A 19240-nucleotide genomic window follows, 5' to 3' on the forward strand; every position below is an offset into this window, starting at 1 on the left:
TGAGAATGTCTTTCCTTCTCTTTGGTTTATACTATTCCTTTAAGAAACTTTTCTAGGGTTGGGATGGTTCAGTGAGTAAAGCCACTTGCCACTGAGCCTGAGTTTAGTCCCTGGGACAGGACTGACTCTTGCAAGGGCTTCCTTGACCTAACACGCATGCACCATAGTACACAGATGAACACATGTACACACACACACACACACACATACACATACAGAATAAATATAATATGATAAAAAGAATCCTTTTTCAGTGCTGGCTTGAGCACCATGAACTGGCTTATGATTTTCTTAAATGTCCTAATTTTCCATTAGATTTAAAGGATAGCATTGCTGTTCCACGTTTGCAGTTAGCACATTTCAGCCTTTGAAACATCGTTCCACGGCTCTAAGAATAGTGATAGAGAGCTGATGTTGTTCTACGTGCCTGCCTTAAGAGAGGTTGCTTTATTCTTAAACCTTTTCAAATTACAAGGTATTAAAATATCATTGTAATATTTTCAAACAAATATTGAATCAAAGTGTGTTTTAGCAGATCCTTCTTACCCCTCAACCGTTTACCCCACACCTCTGATCCCCATTGTACGCTTCCTCCTCCCATTTTTTCTCTCATGCTTCATGAGTCTTTTGAAATCCCCCATCCTCACTACCTATTTTAACCTCTCGCAAATCATTTTCTAAATTTTTAGGTTTTATCCTTATTTATAGCCTCCCACAGGTATATTGGTGAGATTAATGTATGAAAATGGCTATACTGTCAAAAGTATTCTGCAGACTCCCATCAAAACACGGGTGCCATTCTTCATAGAACTAGCGAAAGTCAGTCAAGAGTTCATATGACATCACAAAAGACCACACATAGCCAAAGTAGTCCTAGGGAGAAAGAACATGCCTGGAGGTATCACGACACTCCATCTTAAATTATACAACATGGCTGTAATGAGAAAGATAGCCGGATAGCCTGGCATAAAAACAGTAAAAACAGACAGTTAGACCAATGGAATGGAAGAGAGAACTCAGAAATAAGCCAACAAAGCTTCAGCCACCTGAATTCTGACAAAGGGACAAGAAACACATAGTAGAAAGAAAAAGACAGCTTATTTAACAAATGGTGCTGACAAAACTGCCTATTGATGTGCTGAATGGAATTCGAGCATCTTTCGCCCTGCGTGAGAAAATTAACTGTATTTAAAACCTGAGACGCTGAGGCCAACCACGGAAAACAGAAGGGATGTACATCAAGACACAGGTTTAGGCATGACTTCTGAGCAGATCTCCTGCTGCACAGGGACTAGATCCAAGAATCAACAGATGGGACTAAATTAAAATAAAAAACTCTACACAGCAAAAGCAACTTTATAAGCAAAGCGAACAGACGGCCAGCAGAATGGAAGAAAGTATTTACTAGCTATACTTCAGATGGGGGATAATACCCAGAATTTCTGAAGAACTGAAAAAAATTAAACATGGAAAAAAAAAAACCCTACCAATCAACAAACATGTTAAAGAAATGAACAGATGGTTTTCAGAAGAATAATTACAAATGGCCAATAACAATTTTTACAAAGTGTCCAACCTCCCTGGTCATCATAAAGCTACTTTGAGACATCACCTCACTCCACTCCTAGTGGCTCTTGAGGAAAGAGAAACTTTTAAAACTCAAGGATGATGAGAGTACAAACTAGTCCAGCCATCATGGAAACCGGCATGGAGCTTTCTCAAATAATTCAAAGGAGAACTACGATCTGACCCAGCTGCATCGCTTCCCAGCATTCCCACGAGACTCCACATCCCACCGCAGATATACCTGCACCTCCTTTCCAGCTTTTCATATTGTTTCTTGTCTCTGCTTTATCACTATCATGACTATAATATGTTGTGGGAAGGTTCTTCTCTGGGTATGTCAATTTTCGATCATAAATGCCCATTGTGCTTGTATGCTATTTCCTTTCTCTAGGTTTGCACTACTTTCTGCTATGATTTCGTCAAATAGATTATCTACCTTCAGTTTCCATCACACCTCTCTCTATGCCGTGGATTCTTAGGTTCGGTCTTAGGACTGTGTCCTGGAGTTCTTGGGCACTGTGTTCTGTTTGTGTGTCCATTTGTTTGTTTATACTAATTGATGTTGGATGTCACAGTCCCCTATCTCCTCCATCTTTGATATTTTAATTTTGCTTGGACAAACCCATTGGTGGTACTTTGTGCTTTATTTTTTTCTTTAGTTGACTCTGTTTTTGGTTGCTGTTTCTCAACATCCTATCTTGTTGAATTTTCTTCCTTGTCACTTTTCGATCTACATGGCCGCTTTTCCGTTTTTTCTGTTTCCTCTGTGTTGCTGATATTCCTCCACAGGTTTTAGATCGGATTCATCTGCTTGTTTGTGAGCCATCTGAGGTCACTAATCGTTTGACTAGTAAGCCTTCATCCAACCTTTACCTACTTCAGCATCTCGGAATTCAGTCCGTGAGGGGTGCTGATGGTCTTTTTGAGGAGTCCTACTGCTTTGGTTTTGTGTTTTTGTGCTATGATCTGTGCCCTTCTTGGCTTATGTGCTGGTTCTGTCAGAGGATGTTCTTACTGAGCAGCCTGTTGAGGGCATTACTACTTACACTGGAGGAAACAAAGTGCTTTTGGACAAGACTTCTCCATGTCGTGTGTGTGTGTGTGTGTGTGTGTGTGTGTGTGTGTGTGTGTGCGTGTGTGCTCTATAAACATGATTGTGTACAGGTGTGTGACCGTAAATGTGTGTGGAGACCAGAGTGCCAATGCCAGATGCTCCTCTATCACTCTTTCCTTTATTTCTTTGAGGTAAATTCTCTCTCTGAAACTAGAGTTTAGTTTGTTGTCATATTCTCCTTAGGCTGGAAGCTAATAGACCCTAGCAATCCTCCTGTCTCCACAGGTTTGGGTTATAGGGATGTGGAGGGACATATCCAGGTGTTACATTAGTGCTGAAATCAAATTTGGTCCTCATACAAGCGCAGGAAGCCCTCTTTGCTACCGAGCCATCTCTCTAGCCCCCGAGTGAAGCTTGGTGTTCACGTCATTTACTTGTGTCTCCTGTATTTTCTCTGCACCTTTTACCTGCTCTGTCACTACCATTGTGAATTTTCAAATCTCCGCCTCTCCTTTGCTGTCAGAGTAATGTCCATTTCTTCTTATTCTAATTTTCACCTTTACTAGGTTGCCAGAAAGCAGCTTTTAGTCCACCCTATTCCCCAAGGTAGTCTCCAGTTTGATATTATTGCAGCAACTCATTTTGTCCAAGACCATACACATGCTTTAACATGCATGAATAGATAATTCATCTTCCAGGACACCTGGACAGTCCCTCTAGGTCCAGCAATTCTGGCTGTTGACTGACCAAGAGGCTTTTTCCTCAACAAAAAGTTCTGACTCGAAAGAAAAAAGAAGCTCATGTCAACTGTTGGGATTGAGGCTTTGCGCTGCACATACATGGTGTCCCGTGATTAACTCCTGTGAGCACTGACATGCTATGCCAAGGGCGAGAACAGGCAGTTCTTCAGTGGGATGTAGCGACCTGAGCATCTCCAACTCTCCACTTCTTCCCTCCAGATCTCAGCTCTAGACTGGCTTGCATCTTCTCATGCGGCTTGTGGGGGGTAGACATTTTGAAAAGCACATGTGCTCTCACCTGACATGTGCCTGGCTAAGCCTGTGTGCTGTATGCAACAACAGGGCAAGGCAGGTCCACACTGTGTACATTGGAGACTCAGCAGCCCCCCTCTCTTCCAGGGTGAAGATCCCCTGGGAGCGGTCCACTTGAGGGGCTGTGTGGTGACGTCAGTGGAGAGTAATCCCGATGGTAAGAAGGCATTTCTGTGGGAGGGAAATGTGTCTACTGTACTCTCCCTCTGTGTGTATTGAGCTAATCAGTCCTTCGTGAGACACAAACCCACATCAATTTACCGTCTGAGAACTTTGGAGGGAGTAAGTGGCGTCTTTTTTCCCCGAAGAGCTGGCCTGCCTTTTAGAATTTGGGCAATGGGATGGCTTTATGGATGCCTTGAGTGTGTCACTACTAATGCTAATGCTAGAAAAATTCATCATTTCCAATCTGGCTTCTATGAAGAGCTTGGTGACAACTCCTGATGCTGCAGGTTTCCTTAAAGGAGATCATGCACTTGTCCAGCTAAGGAAGTGTGCAATAAACAGAGTAAGCGGAGTACCTATAATGTGAGGCAAAGCGCTTAGAGGGAAAACTACCCCAGTACAGTTGGCTGGGTCTGTGCAACTCAGTCTACTACACAGCCCTCTGTGAGCATGCCGCCCGCTGCATCTCGTCCCTGTTCTGAAAATAAGGGGCTGCACCAGATGACTTCTGTTTTCTTGCACTCACATGCCTAGGATTGACTCATGTATTCACCGCTTGGCTGTCACTGCCTTGTCAGGTGCTGAGGATGGATGAGGTCACTGGAGAGGTGGTTTTCACAACCCAAGCCCTGTTTTCTTTCTTTTTTTTTCCTGTCACTTGTCAGACTATTTTTTTTCTGTATTGTTATAAAAATGATATTTTCGAACCCAAAATTATAAAGAAAAGCATGTGACAATTACCAGATTTCAACAGGCATTACTCTACAATAATTTGTTTGATGTGGGCTTGTTTGTCGTGATACTCATCTCTTGATAGTTTATCTTGAATCAAGAGAAGACATGCCATTTGAAAGGGAGCAAACCACGTAATCACTCTGGTTTCATCTTGACATTTTGGGTTTATTTGCCTTTTCTTCTTTCATTAAGAGCTCAGACTTATCTCTTAGTTTAGCTTATATCTACAAGACTAATGTTTGATATGGCTTGGGTTCATGATATATGTGTGGTTGTAGATATAAATACATGCCCATTTTAATATAGTGTATATTGAGATTGGCTCTTGGCTTGGAGCCAAACAAAGGCCCTCCTGCAACACCAGTAGAAGTTACTCAATAGCTGCTTTTGGTGTGCAAAGGCAAGACATTTAGCTTACTTACACATATGAAAGAAAATGTTTCTCCTTGAGTATTGCACATGTTTCTTAATGCTCATACTACACGGCTATCTTTACAAATACCGAATGTATTCTTAGACAGTGAATATGAATGCAGATTTTCCTTAGGACATGGAGAACCAGACATTCCACAACTCTGGGAAGGTGGTGGACTGGTGGACTGCTGAGTTTCTGGCACCCACATGTTATTTTACTTTCTCTCCCGCCAGGCAAGAAGAGTGACGAGGAGAACCTTTTTGAGATCATCACAGCAGATGAAGTTCATTATTACTTGCAGGCGGCCACTCCCAAGGAGCGTACCGAGTGGATCAAGGCTATCCAGACAGTCTCACGGACTGGCAAGTAAGGCCAGTGTTCAAGTACTCATCCCCTCCCGAGGGAAGCCCACGTGTGAATATAAGCTCAGCCCATGACCTGTCCATGTCTGTGACAATTCATCCAGAAAGAGCTGGGGGTGGGAAGTGTTTGTCTGAGTGTCGCTAACCATGCCACCTGATGTCACCTGCGGCACTCCGCTCACTCCAGTCTCTCTGCCCCTGCCTGTCCCACAAGGCATATAATGAGTTGTGTGAGTAGACTATACAGGCTTTTCAGGCCTTGGGGCCTCTTGTGGAAAACGAAGGTGTGGATTAGGTCATCTCTGAGGTGCTTTCTAGTTGGAAAAAAAAGCCAAATAGCAAACAAATACATAATGCAGTATGATTATAGTACCCATGGAAGCGAGACTGTCTCCACTTGTCCTGTTGGTGTCCTTTCGGGACGAAGTTGTGGTAGCTCTCTCATGCCAGGTCTTAGACGTCACCTGTCTTTGACACTGTTGCCAAGGTATACTGAGAACACTAAGAACGAGCCTTTGTTCCCTGGTCATTTAGCTGTTGGCTTGACTGAGATTACGTGACGTAATGAGGGAACAAGTTTGCTCTCTTGTCTGCTCACCCAGACACGCCACAAGAGCAGCTTTCTGTCTTCAGTGGCTGTCTGAGAAATGACCCCAAGGATGCCGGGGGCAGCTGAGGGTCTTCCAGGTGCTGCAACTGCCTAGGTCAAGGTTTAAAAGTCTCCCCGTGTTCTTTTCTAGAGTGTTATGCATCACTTAGTGTAGGTGGAGACCACTTGTTTGTTTCCGGGCTGCCCAGACCTGAATAATCACACAGAAACTTTATTAATTACAGCACTGCTTGGCCAATCACTTATTGTATTGCTAGCTAGATCTTATATCTTAAGTTAACCCATTTCCATTATTTTATGTTTTGCCATGAGGTTTTGTTGTAAGGTTCCCACCTAGGTGGCTACATGGCGTCTTTTTGACTCTGCCTACTCTCTCTCTCTCTCTCTCTCTCTCTCTCTCTCTCTCCATATATATATTTTCCTGCCTGGCTTTGCTCTGCTAAGCCATTGGTTGAAATAGCTTTTTTATTAACCAGTGGTAATAAAACATATTCATAGCATACAGAAGATATCCCACATCAACTTAGAAGTAGAAGGCGACCCCTAAGCCCTGGAGTGTCTCTTGAGGTTTACAGAACAGTTGTTCATACAGGATCCTTGAATGTGTGGGAGGCCTGGGCAGCTGTCTGGCTAGTGTGTCTCTCCCATCTGCAGAGTGGGTGGGACTGGATTGCAAGGCAAGCTGAATAGATTTTAGACCTACACAATGTCAGCACCGAAGGCCCGAAATCTATTGCAGTTTGTGGTGGAGGCCGTCAAAGCCACGGAACTCCTTCAAATCTCCTTAGGCTCAATACTATGTAGTTCTGTAGTATTAAGTGCAACCAGCTTCCGTTTGGGCTCTGAGAGCTTCCTGGCCCTGTTAAAACGGAAACTTGTTTGTAATTTTTTATTCTGACTAATCACTATTTATCATTCCTGCTGCAAAGTATAAAACAAAGTATCCAAGCAAAGGTGTATTTTTCTTTTAAAATTATTATATTATCATCATCATTATTAATTTGCATGGGTATTTTGCCTATATGTATGTATATGTACCATGTGCCAAGCCTGGCTTCTGCTGAGGCCAGAAGAGCACATTAGATCCCCTTGTGCTGGAGTTGTGGCTGACTGAGCCCCCATGTGGGTGCCAGGAATTAATCCGAGGTCCTCTGGAAGAAGAGCCAGTGTTCTCCAACACTGAACCATCTTGCCAGTCCTGGGAATATTTTTCTAATTCCAGGTTTAGTTCTGTGGGCTCAGTGCAGAAAGGAGAAAACATTCTTGCTGATCCTATAATTCCTTTCTGCATGCTGTCAACTCCCCTGCACTGGACATGCAGTTCTGCCTATTCCCTGCATGCTGTCAACTCCCCTGCACTGGTCATGCTGCTCTGCCTATTCCCTGCATGCTGTCAACTCCCCTGCACCGGTCATGTGGTTCTCCCTATTCCCTACATGCTGTCAGTTCCCCTGCACTGGTCATGCGGCTCTGCCTAGTCTTAGATTATTTTACCAATGGCCAAGGGGCAAAGGACTATCCTTTTTTTTTTTGACTCCTCAGCACATTATCTTTGTAAAATACACGCAACAGTTTATTTAGAGCTCGTCTTCAAATAACTGTCAATATAGAGTCAGCCTTCTGTTCTGAAATATTGATTTATTTGAAATATTAAACTATATGATTTAGCTCAGTGTCTTTGGGGGTGATTGCCTATCTTCAACTTCACTCCCTTTCTGCAATTTACTTTCATCTTCTGAGTAGTGGTTTATTTTATTTCTCAAATCATTTGCATACACTTGTCATTTAAAACAAGACAGAAGTCAGGAACTGGAGACATGGCTCAGCAGTTAAGAGCAGTTGCTATTCTAGCAAAGGCCTGGGGTTCAGTTCCCAGGCCCACACACTGGCTCCCAACTGTCTGTAATTATAGTTCCAGGGAATCCAGCACCTTTTTTCTGGTCTCCAAAGGAACTGCAGACATGCGGACTATATACATGCATATAGGCAAGCTCTCATACATATAAAGCAAAAATAAATACATCTTTTTAAAAAGTCAGTTTACTGTAGGATATAATAAAAGCATAACCACACTGATGAAGTTTAAGGCAGAATGCACATCTTGTTTTAACACACACCATCTAAAATCTGCAGACAAATGAAGGACCCACTGGGTTCACACAAAGGTCTTCTTCCTTAGGGCTGCTAAGCATGCTGCAAGTCCAACTCTACTGTCACCAAGCGACTGTTTTCCTTGGACTTCAGTTGCACAGTAAAGGCTTCCTAATGTAAGCAATTGCCTTTTCTTGAGGAGACAGTTAATCAGATAATAGGTAAATGTGATATTCATATTTGAACAGCTTTTGCCTTGCAAATAAAGCTCAGACCCTGTTGGATACAACAATAAGATGACAGGCACGATTTGAACTCTGTCTCAGGGCCACTGCCCTCACCCGATGCGTGTAGAGGGTGTGGGAGCAGATGTTTCTTCTTGTAGGACAATGGATGCTGGCAAGAAAGACTGACCAGTTTTTCACTCAGTTTTCTAATTTAAACTGGGAGGACAAGAAGTTGTTTGATTACCAACCATGGAGGCATTCAGAAATAATACATTAGCCAGGTATGGTGGCATATATGTGTAGACCCAGAGCTTGTGAGGTCGCGGCAGAAGGATTGGGAGTTTAGGGTTAGTCTAGGCAACATGGTGAGACCATGTCCAAAAATCACCGAAAGAAGGAAAGAGAAGAAAAGGAGGAAAAGATAATGAAAGATGGGACATGTCATATGACTGACAGGGAGTAAGGCAAATAAAACATCAACTAAAAAACTAAAACATGCTATGGAAGTCAAAATGTTTAAATCTGACAGCATAGAACACAGTTCTGATTCAAGGATCAATGTTTAGTTACACACAGACACACACACAGACACACACACACAGACACACACACACAGACACACACACACAGACACACACACAGACACACACACACAGACACACACACACAGACACACACACAGACACACACACACAGACACACACACACAGACACACACACACAGACACACACACACAGACGCACACACACAGAAACACACACACACAGACACACACACACAGACACACACACAGACACACACACACAGACACACACACACAGACACACACACAGACACACACACACAGACACACACACACAGACACACACACACAGACACACACACACAGAAACACACACACACACACACACACACACACACACACAGTGGCTGAAACTGCACCATAACAAATGACTTTCAAAACAGAATGAGGAACCTACTTAAATGAAGACATCAACAGTTGGTCAGCACCTGTCAGGAGACACTAAAGAAAGCTAAACAGAGGTTTTGGGCTGGCGCTGCCTCTGCCTAAATGTGTCTGTCCCTGACGTTTCGGGCAACAAAAGAAAATGGAAAAGTTTCAGATCTTATTTTGTGTTCCCTAAACACAAAGTTTAAAAAACCAGGCCGGATGTGTTAGGAGAAGCAGAGGAAAGGGCAGTGGAAAAATAAAGTAAGGAGGAAGTTCAAAATGGTTAAAAGTTGCTTAAAAATAAGCCGTGTGAAATTACACCCTCACTGTGTTTGGCTCAGTTTCAGCCAAGGGAAACAAAAATTAGAAGTCACTGGGAGAGACAGAGCAGGTGGGAGGAGCCACCCTGAGGGGAAGCACACAGGGATGTTGACGGGGAGGCTTCATCTGTGGGCCAGGCACCTGGGGTCAGGGCTGGGAAGCAAGCCGGTGACTTACTGAAGTAACAGCCTCTCCGAATCAGCTTCTGTGCTAGTCAGCCTGTTGACACCGTAGCAAATGCCTCAGATAAATCAACTTAGAGGCAGAAAGGTTTCTTTCTGCTCACAGTTTTCACCCACAGCTGGCTGGCGTCCAGTTTGGGGCTCTTGGTGACTATCTCACACTCGTGGGGAGCAGGTTCTGGTTGTGGGTGCCACCGGGAACCAAAGAGAAAAGCAGAGGAGGATTCCTCTCCAAGAGTATGTTTCCAAGGATGGGAAGACCTATTAGAGCTCTTACAGAGTCTCCTGCCTCCTAACACAGGAACCCAAGACTTAGTTAGCCACATGGGCCTTTGGGGCCCGTCCAATTCAAGTTGTGGCAGGCTTTTGGTTGCTAAAATGAATTGGTGTTGCTATTAGGACCAAATGAAGCAGCATATGTAAACAAGCCCTGTTTACATATGCTGTGTAGACACATTACAAACCCTTCCTTTCACCCTTCTTCCATAGAAGACTTCCATGGCAGTCTAAGGTAGCGGGCAATGGTTTTCCGCTTTTATGATCTAAGTCAGAGTTGCCTAGAATTCTTTCGTTGAACATTTCTGTGCAAAGCTTGTTCAAGATCCCCGGGCCTTTAGTCAGAGGCGATTCAAAGCCCAGCTTGTCTGACTTCTGAATCCATGTACTTAAGCTCCCTGTCCTGTAGTGGATATACTTGGCTTTTGCCAGCTTCGGGTACCTTTCCTGTGTTTCCACAGGAACCCTATAAGCTGTGCCATGGCTCCTGTCTTATCAGTTACAGCAGCATTTCCTGTTAGCACATAGCCAGCCCTGACTCTGGGTTCTGGCCTTCCGTTGCCTAAAGGGAAACCTCTATGGTCAGATATAGCTAAAGAAGAGGTTCCGCAGCATGGGCGCTGGATTTGAGCTTTCTGGAGAGTCTACTCTTTGACATGTTCTTGCAAAACATTCTTTTTTTTGTGGACAAATTAGGATGTATTTATATACACGTACATTGTATACTCATGTGTGTACTTAAAAATGTTTTAAACTTCAAAGTGTTCACACATATATAGGGAAAAAACTCTACATGAATAAAATCCGAGTTTTATCCATAATAAGAAAAAAATAACATAAAGATGGGGGAACTTGCCCAAAGCTCTGTGACTGGAAAATAAATACATGAAAAAAATGCCTGGTATCATTAGCCATTGGGAAAACGGTAACCGAGGTCACAGTAAGACAGGACTAGAGACTTGGTGGCTTGCATTTACTAACACAGAGATAGCGGGCTGAATTTTGACATGTATATGGAAAACCAGAACCTTTACATAGCACATGGAAAGTACAATAATACAGTCACTGTGAAGAACAGCTTGAGGGGGACTTAAACCATTAAACATACACCAGCTTCTCCACTCCTTGATCTGCATCCAGGAGAAATAAAAGCTTACGTCCATACAAAACTTTTATGAGTGTTCATCATTTGTAGTTGTCAAAACAAAAAAATGCCCCAGATATCCAAAAATAAAAGTTAATAGAAAAGCACAGTGTATAGATCCATACAGTAAGACACTACACAGCAATAAAAAAGAAGTGAACTCTTGGTACGCATAGCAAGGGTAAACGACAAAACAAGTGGGCTTGTTGAAGAAAGGTATATGTTGTATAACCGCAATGAAATTCTAGAAAGTGCACACTAATCCGTACTGATAGAAGAGAGGTCAGCAGGTATTTGGGCACGAGGAAGAGGATAGAAAGGAGTGGGCAGAAGGAAGCACAGAGGAAGGAGCACATGTTTGAGAGGAATGAATACCTATGTCTTGATGGCCGTTAGTGTTGCGGGGACACAGGAATGTTGGCCCTTGCTAAGGTGTGTGTTGTAAGTGCCATCTGCCGTGTGTCAGGAGACTTTGTATTTGGGTTCAGTGTGAGTAGTCGCCCCTGAATCTCCTTGCCAACTCTCCCATATCACACTTGGCATTCTTGAGAGAGTGGCTTGGGGGAAGCCAGCAGGATATAAAGAACCCTTGCTCACCTTTGCTGAGGTAGCAAAGATCTGAGGGTTAGATGTGCACAAACCAGGACGTTCGGAAGTGTGATGTTCAGGCTGAGAGTTCTTGCCTTTTGAATATTCATCAGATGCCCCCCCCCATTGCATTTGACCTAACAGCCTTCCAAAAGGTGTCAGCCTAGGCTCCTGACTGCATAAGTGCCATATGAGGGCATTTGAGGCTGTCTTTACCAACTAAGAACTTTGTCTTATTATAGAAAGGACACAGGTGAACGTGGAAGGAAGTGGATTTCTGGGCCCATGTGTATGAGTCGGTGATAAAGCACTTGTGTGTTAAGTATAAGACCCTGGGCTCAATCCCTGGCACCACCAAAAATTGCTTTTTAAGACAACCCGTACCCAAAACTCCTCAGATTTCCATGCCTTGCTGTGAACTGCTTCTTTACTTTGAAATTAGAATGCAGAAAAGAGTTTTCTTATTCGGCAATTCTGGTCAGTTAGCTTTGGCTCAGTTTCTTTTAACTGGAGAAGCTCCCTCTGAGTGGCATCTCAGGAAATAGATGGCCAGATGTGTGCAGACTCATGAAGCTGACCAAGCTCCAGGAGGACCAGAAAGAAGTCAGTGAAGTGGGTGGGATAGTGAGCCCAAGGACTCAGGAATCCCCCTCTGCTTTCGATTAGGTGTGGGTGAACGCAGTTCTCGGGGCGACACACTTATAACCACACATCAACTGGGAAACAGAAGCTTTTAAAGTGATTCTGAATTTTTCTATTTTCACCATAGCAGAGAGTTATTAGAGCCATCAAACAGCCCAAGCCTCCCCCAGCCCTGCATATGAACCTGTAACAGTGAGATAAAGACATCTACTTTGCATTGTGGGCACGGGCTGAGGATTAAGAACAGTAAACAAATTAATGCTGCTTCTCATAGTCCGTGTACTCTTAGTCTGGGAATTTCCTAAAGCAGGGATAAGAAAATCATGGTTTATGGTGTGCTATCAGCCCACACTGGAGACATAGTGAGCAGGAAACAAACTCTGTGTTTTATGATGAAGTAGTCTGCAGTCATGGTTACCTCACGGGCACCCTAACTATGCTGACTTCATTCATTCTGTAAGAAGTAAGGGAACAGATATAAGCTCATGATCTTGCTCTTTGACATCTCATTGAACCCTATGTTTCTCTTTTAGATTCTGCATCTTCAAGTCCAATAACTTAGTCAGCATTATCAGAAACAGAATCCCATCTTGCCATCCTGTTAAGGGTCCACTTGAGTGTCAGAAATGACATGTTATGCCATGGCACATCCTGACATGCTATGACATGACTAAGTGGCATGCCACTGCGGATCTTTCTTTTATTGTCAGTGTATTAACACACAGGGAAATGTTTTGTTTTTTGCCTGTTTTATTTGTGGGTTACACCCGAGGCAGTGTACGAGCAGAAGACTCAGGGCCCAGTTGGTTCATTTGCTTCTTGTCTTAGTGACTGACCTAAATGGTTGGCAGTGTACCTTCTTCCCTTTTCTGGCTGACCTTTCAAAGTCTCTTTGGCCACTGCAGGGAGAATAGACTGCAGAGGGTAAAAGGTGAAGCTAGAAATATGACGAGAAACAGATGAATAATTCATTCAAGGAACAACTGTGACTTAGACCAGACAAGGTAATCCTACAATTGTAAGAAGGGGTTCCATTTGGAATACATACAGGTGGTGGTCTCATTAACAGGACACAGTGAGTCATGTGGGAGGCATGAGTGAGAAGAAAGACAAACGGAGGGTGATTCTTCCATGTTATCTTAATTATTGGATGAAAAGTGGAACCATTTGCTGAGGAAGGAAGATGGAGACGTGTGGATTGCTTAGTGCATCCTAGTAAGACTGCCACCAACATATAGTCTAAATGGACTCTTACAGGCCTTGTCTGGTCTAAGTCACTGTTGTTTCTTGAGTGTTCATCAGCTTCTCATCATATTTCTATATAGAGCAGTAGCGTATAGGATTGAGGGGTTGTTTGCTTACATATGACATGCTTTGATGCATTTAAATAGGCTTAAATAAATGGGGAGGGGACCAATGAAAGACGTCTGTTCTGGGGAGAACTGAGTCTTTGTTGATTGGCTGCATGGCTATGCCAAGCTCAAAGGCAGCAAGAGACATCCCTTACCCTGAATTGCTATCTGGAGAATGGAAACTGAGATCTTAGCAAAGGGGAATAAGATGTAGGTGCTTAGATATGGGTTCTGGGGTGAAATCTAAAAGTCTACGGGGGTCTCATATGTTTTACTTGTGTAGAGCTTCCTGTTGTTATGCGTGTCTCTTTGTTATGTGTGCTTATGGCACCAATGTGATTGTGGTTGCTATAACACAGTTGTGAATAGAAGCCCAAAAATCAAGGCTGTAAATTCAAGTTTCCTCCAACTGCACTTGAATAGAAGCTAAACAACTTTGAGGTCCTCCACATTCTGGTCGTGGCACAGGCGTAGATTTAAGTGAGCAGTGAACAGGTTGATCCTAAGTGCTCAGCATCAATGTGTCAGGTGGCAGGCACGTGTAGGGTCAAAATACTACATACCTATGTGTTTGGTAAATATGCCCCTTTTCAAAGTTTATCTGTAGGTGGCACTTGAAATATAACAATGTTGTATTTATGTGTGAGAGAATGGAGAGGGACCCAGGCTACCTTCTTTTCTTCTTTTATTATTATTATTTGTTATTTTTCGAGACAGGGTTTCTCTGTGTAGCTTTGGAGCCTGTCCTGGAACTCGCTCTGTAGACCAGGCTGGTCTCACTCTCACAGAGATCCGCCTGCCTCTGCCTCCCAAGTGCTGGGATTAAAGGCCTGAGCCACAATGCTCAGCTTCCAATCTGCCTGCCTTCTTAAGAACTATTTGTTAGCTAGGCAGTGGTGGCGCACGCTTTTAATCCCAGCACTTGGGAGGTAGAAGCAGGTGGATCTCTGTAAATTTGAGGCCAGCCTGGACTACAAGAGTTAGTTCCAAGGCAGATTCCAAAGCTACAGAGAAAAGCTGACTCAAAAAACTAAAAAAAAAATAAATAAATAAATAAATAAATAAAAGAATGAAAAAAAAAAGAAAAACATTTGTGAGTTGGATGGTTTGTTTGCAAGGGTAAAGATGGTATAGTTTGTATGGGCATAGAATTGCTGGCAAGTCTTCTTGGGGAAAACACCCACAATTATTATCACTTGAAGAATGTCACGTTTTCCTGAGATTTTTTGATGGCTATTTACAGGCTATGTAGCCTGGACCAAGAACTATATCAGATATGTTGTTTTAAGTATTGTTTTATTTCATACTCACACTAACCCTTTTTATTATGGTTGGGCAGATGAGGACACCATGGATCATCAAGGTGAATCTGACTGGCCAAGATCCTGCAACCGGGACGACGGAGATGGAATTCAACGCCGGATTCCGAGTTCTCAGTTGGCACTGTGTTTTGCCTTCACTCTCCTCTCGTGCTTCCTGAGTGTATAATTTTAATCTCCCGTTTATTTAATATTCTCCGTAGCAAGCCTTGTAGAGCTGTTCTTCCCCCCAGCACTCAAATAAAATGATATTGTGTCGATACAACGTTCCATGAGAAGTCTGGAGATATCACAGATTTTCCAAAAATTCTCAAGGTTGGGGAGAGCTAGCTCTTCCATCCTGAGCTTTTCATCATCATTCAAGCTGAGTTCCCCTTTCAGTTTTCTTATCACTGCCCCCTGAATAAAATAATTACCACAATATTCCATGTAAAGTCTCAGCCTACCTGTGCTCTTCCTCCCTTCTGCTCAATGTCATGTCTCTAGATGGACAAGAATGCCAGCTGGACTCTTGGAGGAGGTGATTCCGAGGTAGGAAAAGGGATGAAAGAAGCTTATTGAGAAAGGGAAAGGTCATGACTAAAACAGACAAAAAGTGCAAGGAAGTAGAGACTGGGTGAGGAGATTCCAATTAAAATCTAACAAGAGTTGCCTTAGAAAGAATAAAAAAGGGCATCGTCCCCTGGCAGTGCTTTGAGCAGTGTATGGGGTCCTCCGTCTTGGGTGGAGCAGCGAGCCAAGGTGATAACATAGTTATGAACTCATGAATGGAAGTGAATCTTCTCTAATTGTTCAGATTGAAGGATCAGAGCCAAGGGCTTCTAGGGAAGAAGCATATGCATGGACATCAGGGAATGGGTGTAAAGTATGAAGACATGTGTGTGTCATATCCTAATGTCCCCAGAAGCTTCCACCCCCGAATCATTTGGCTTGTTGTGTGAGTCGGCCCTTGTCTGAAATTCCCACAGCAGTAGCACAAAGGGAACATGAATGAGGTGGTCACAGCGGTGGATATAGAGCTCACATACAGGGACAACAGCCCTGGCTTCTGCTTTCCAATGTTGAAGGAGCTATTGCCACCTCTGTGGGTCCACCATGTGAGCCGTGAAGCCCAGTGCTGAGCACTGTGTGGCATTCTTTAAGGGGATCAGCAAATCATTTGGTAAGCCAGGCACATGTCATTCTGAATGTTCTGTCCTTGCAAGAACAGACTCTGATTCTAGCTCCAGATTTCTCTTTCTTTTTCAGAGTGCTTGAATTATAGACAAAGTGTCCACATACGCTAACATTTAGTTAGAGGGTTATTCTAGGTGAGAAAAGAAAATGAGGAAATAGACCCATAAAACAGGTTTAGCTTTCTGCTAGCACATCCCTCTATTACATGATCTCCTTGAGCTCACTAGTTACCCAATCTTAATACATGTGAAGATCATCCTTCTTATAGATTTCTATTTCTGTGTTCTCTACCATTTATTGTCTGGAATAATTTCAAGAGCCTCCAAATAGGCTTCCCTACCTCACAACTACCTATCTAACTATATATATTTGAGCCGGAAACCCCATATAAAATGTAGGTCCCTTCAATAGCTAATACTGCTTATTTTCCAAACCTCAGCTCAGCTCCAACTGTGCTATTGCTTGTGCCATGGGATACAATGTTGCTTAACTGTAGCGGTTGATAATGCCAACTTGACTAAACTGAGAGATGCCCAAAGAGTAGGGGGTCAGTTTAACACATCTGTAAATATGTTTATTGAGGGAATTTTGAGAGCTAATTAGTTCATGATAGCTCTAATTAAATGAATGGATAGCTTAACTCATGCTAGATTCAAGATTGCTGGGAGACTGCGGCTGGAAGCTTTTCTCTGTCTTGCCTGGTCCCTCTGGACTGGCTTCTCTCCCGCCCACTGGGTCCCAGCATCCACTTAGGAAATAATCACTCAGAGGCTAATATATTAAATATAATTGTTTGGCCAATGGCTCAGGCAATTACTGGCTAGCTCTCTCTTATAACTTAACCCATTTCTACTGCTCTGTGTGTTGCCACATGACTGTGATGTTGTCTCTATTCTGGCATCTTTCTCCTTGGGTGGCTACATGGTGTCTCCCTGACTCTTTCTTCTCTCTCCCTGTATCTTTGTTTGGACTTCCACCTACCTATATTTTGCTGGTCTATTGGCCCAAACAGCTTTATTCATCAATCAATAACAGACACACATATACAGAAGAACTTCCCACATCAGGAGCTGGTATAACTCTGCTAGCTGGAGAAAGTGGGTCAATGTGGTTATGTCTTTGAGCCTTTCCTTTTTTCTGCTCTGCACTGATTCCTGTGTGCCATAATTTACCCTGCCCTGGTTCACTCCCCTCAGTAACCACGGTGGACTGAAACCTTGGAATTTTGCAAACAACAACAACAACAAACCCTTCTTCTAAGTTGTCTTGGCAGGTATTTTGTGATAGCATGAAGAAGACCTAACCTGTCAAACACATTCATTTTCCTAAAATTCAGGAGTCAGATGGGAAACTTAGTAAGATCTTATATTAAAACAGAAAGTAAGCAAAGAGCTGGGAGGGTAATAAGAACCTATTGGTGGAGTAGTGCCATGACTATATAGGGGTGTAACCAATGGCTTTCTGGTTGGATCTGAGGTGCACTGCACAGCAGAAAATCCATGTTCGGTACTATACTTCGTCAAATGCCTGTGTCCGGGGCAGGGTATAGATCCTACTAGGGTAGGCTATTACTACTGTTTTGCTAAATAGACATAATGTGTCTATCAAATCACCTTCTGAAAAGACCTCTGGTGTCTGTGAGTCTAATAGTCTAAGAATGTCCTCAGACAAAATCTAATGCCCATAATAGAGATTTCCCTACCTTCCTGTAATCCTCATTATAGTGATATTTTATGAGTTAACTAATAAATTTTGCCTGAAGACCAGAGTGCAAAGCTAGCCACACTAGTCAGTCATACAAGCCAGGCAGTGGTGGTGTACACCTTTAATCCCAGCAGCCATATTAGTTAGCCATAGAGGCCAGGTGGCGGTAGTACATGCCGTTAATCCCAGGACTAGAGAGGAATAAAAGACAGGTTGAGACAGGAACTCTCTCTCTTTCAGTCTGAAGCTTTCATAGAGGTAAGAGCTCTCTAGTTAGTGGCTTGGCTGCTTTATATTTCTGATCTTCAGCTTGAACCCTAATATCTATCTTTGGGTTTTTATTAGTCATGCAACACCTCATAACCCATCTGGTGTTTCTACCAATGTATTTGAAAAAAAATTGTTGATTTGTGACTTTGTTCTTTTGCAGTAAAAATTTATGTACGTGCTACAACACTGTAGCACAGTTTTGGGGCTAACTTCAGTTCATATGATTAAGCCATGGTCACTCATATTTGACTCTAGAATAAACTCTTATTCCTGTGAAGGTCAGAGCTGTCTTTTTGTGTGAACAGTGTGGATGCCACTAGAGTCCTCCTCCCTTACCCTATGCCTCTCTCCATCTCCTTGTTCTTGAGTGGAATCCTTCATAACAAACTGGCATTTGCACAGAAGCCACTCTCCTGGGTTCTGTAAAATGTTCTAGTGAGAGTGTACCATTAATTCATGGAGTCCACATTAACTGTTGGTTGGTAGCATAGCATAATTGTAGGGCACAGGTAGTGTCTACAGAATTACTTAATGGGAAGGAAAGTCCTCCACACTTGTCAAAGCACTATATGTAAGCAGATTTAAACACCTTTTCTTCTTATAGGGGTTGTGACCTGGGAAGCTGAAGGAGAGAACCAACTTTATGTATTTTCCATAGCCTGAGCTAGATACATCTGTGGATTAATATACAAAAGGTGAAAATTTAAGCTGTTTACTTAAGACGAGTATACTTCTTTTATTTTATATGTACTTTCTATAAAATTTACTGTATTTGTTTTCTACTGCTCTTTTTTTCAATGTATTATTTTTATTGATTATTCACAATTTCCACGTAATGAACCCTGATCCGTTGCAGCCTTCTCCCATACCTATTACCTCTGTTCTGCCTCTCTCTACCTCCCACCCACTGCTCTGTTCCTCCATCTTTCCCACTTCTCTATCTCATGCTTATGCGTTAAAGTGGCATTGCAAACTGCAGCATGCCACATGGTATAGTTTTGATCAGCTTTAGTGCAAATACTCACTACAATGAGTT

The 19240-nt window shown here is 42.9% G+C and overlaps 1 protein-coding gene across 4 annotated transcripts in view; it reads left to right on the plus strand.

Annotated features, from left to right (window-relative positions):
- Positions 1-15316, plus strand: part of Plek (pleckstrin) — an 83108-nt gene extending 67792 nt beyond the window's left edge. For 3 of the 4 annotated variants that reach the window (XM_041669692.1, XM_041669690.1, XM_041669693.1), the window contains 3 exons: positions 3760-3829; positions 5221-5353; positions 15075-15316. In XM_041669692.1, the coding sequence (XP_041525626.1) occupies positions 3760-3829; positions 5221-5353; positions 15075-15078 (207 nt within the window). In that variant the 3' untranslated portion in view covers positions 15079-15316. Of the gene's footprint in view, positions 1-3759; positions 3830-5220; positions 5358-15074 lie in introns of those variants that run through there. The other variant, XM_041669694.1, reaches the window with a different exon arrangement.
- Positions 15317-19240: the final 3924 nt, after the last annotated feature.

This window comes from Microtus oregoni, unplaced genomic scaffold, assembly GCF_018167655.1.
Source record: "Microtus oregoni isolate MIOR12 unplaced genomic scaffold, Mior012 000019F_ref0000042, whole genome shotgun sequence".
In the NCBI taxonomy this organism is placed as follows: Eukaryota; Metazoa; Chordata; class Mammalia; order Rodentia; family Cricetidae; genus Microtus; species Microtus oregoni.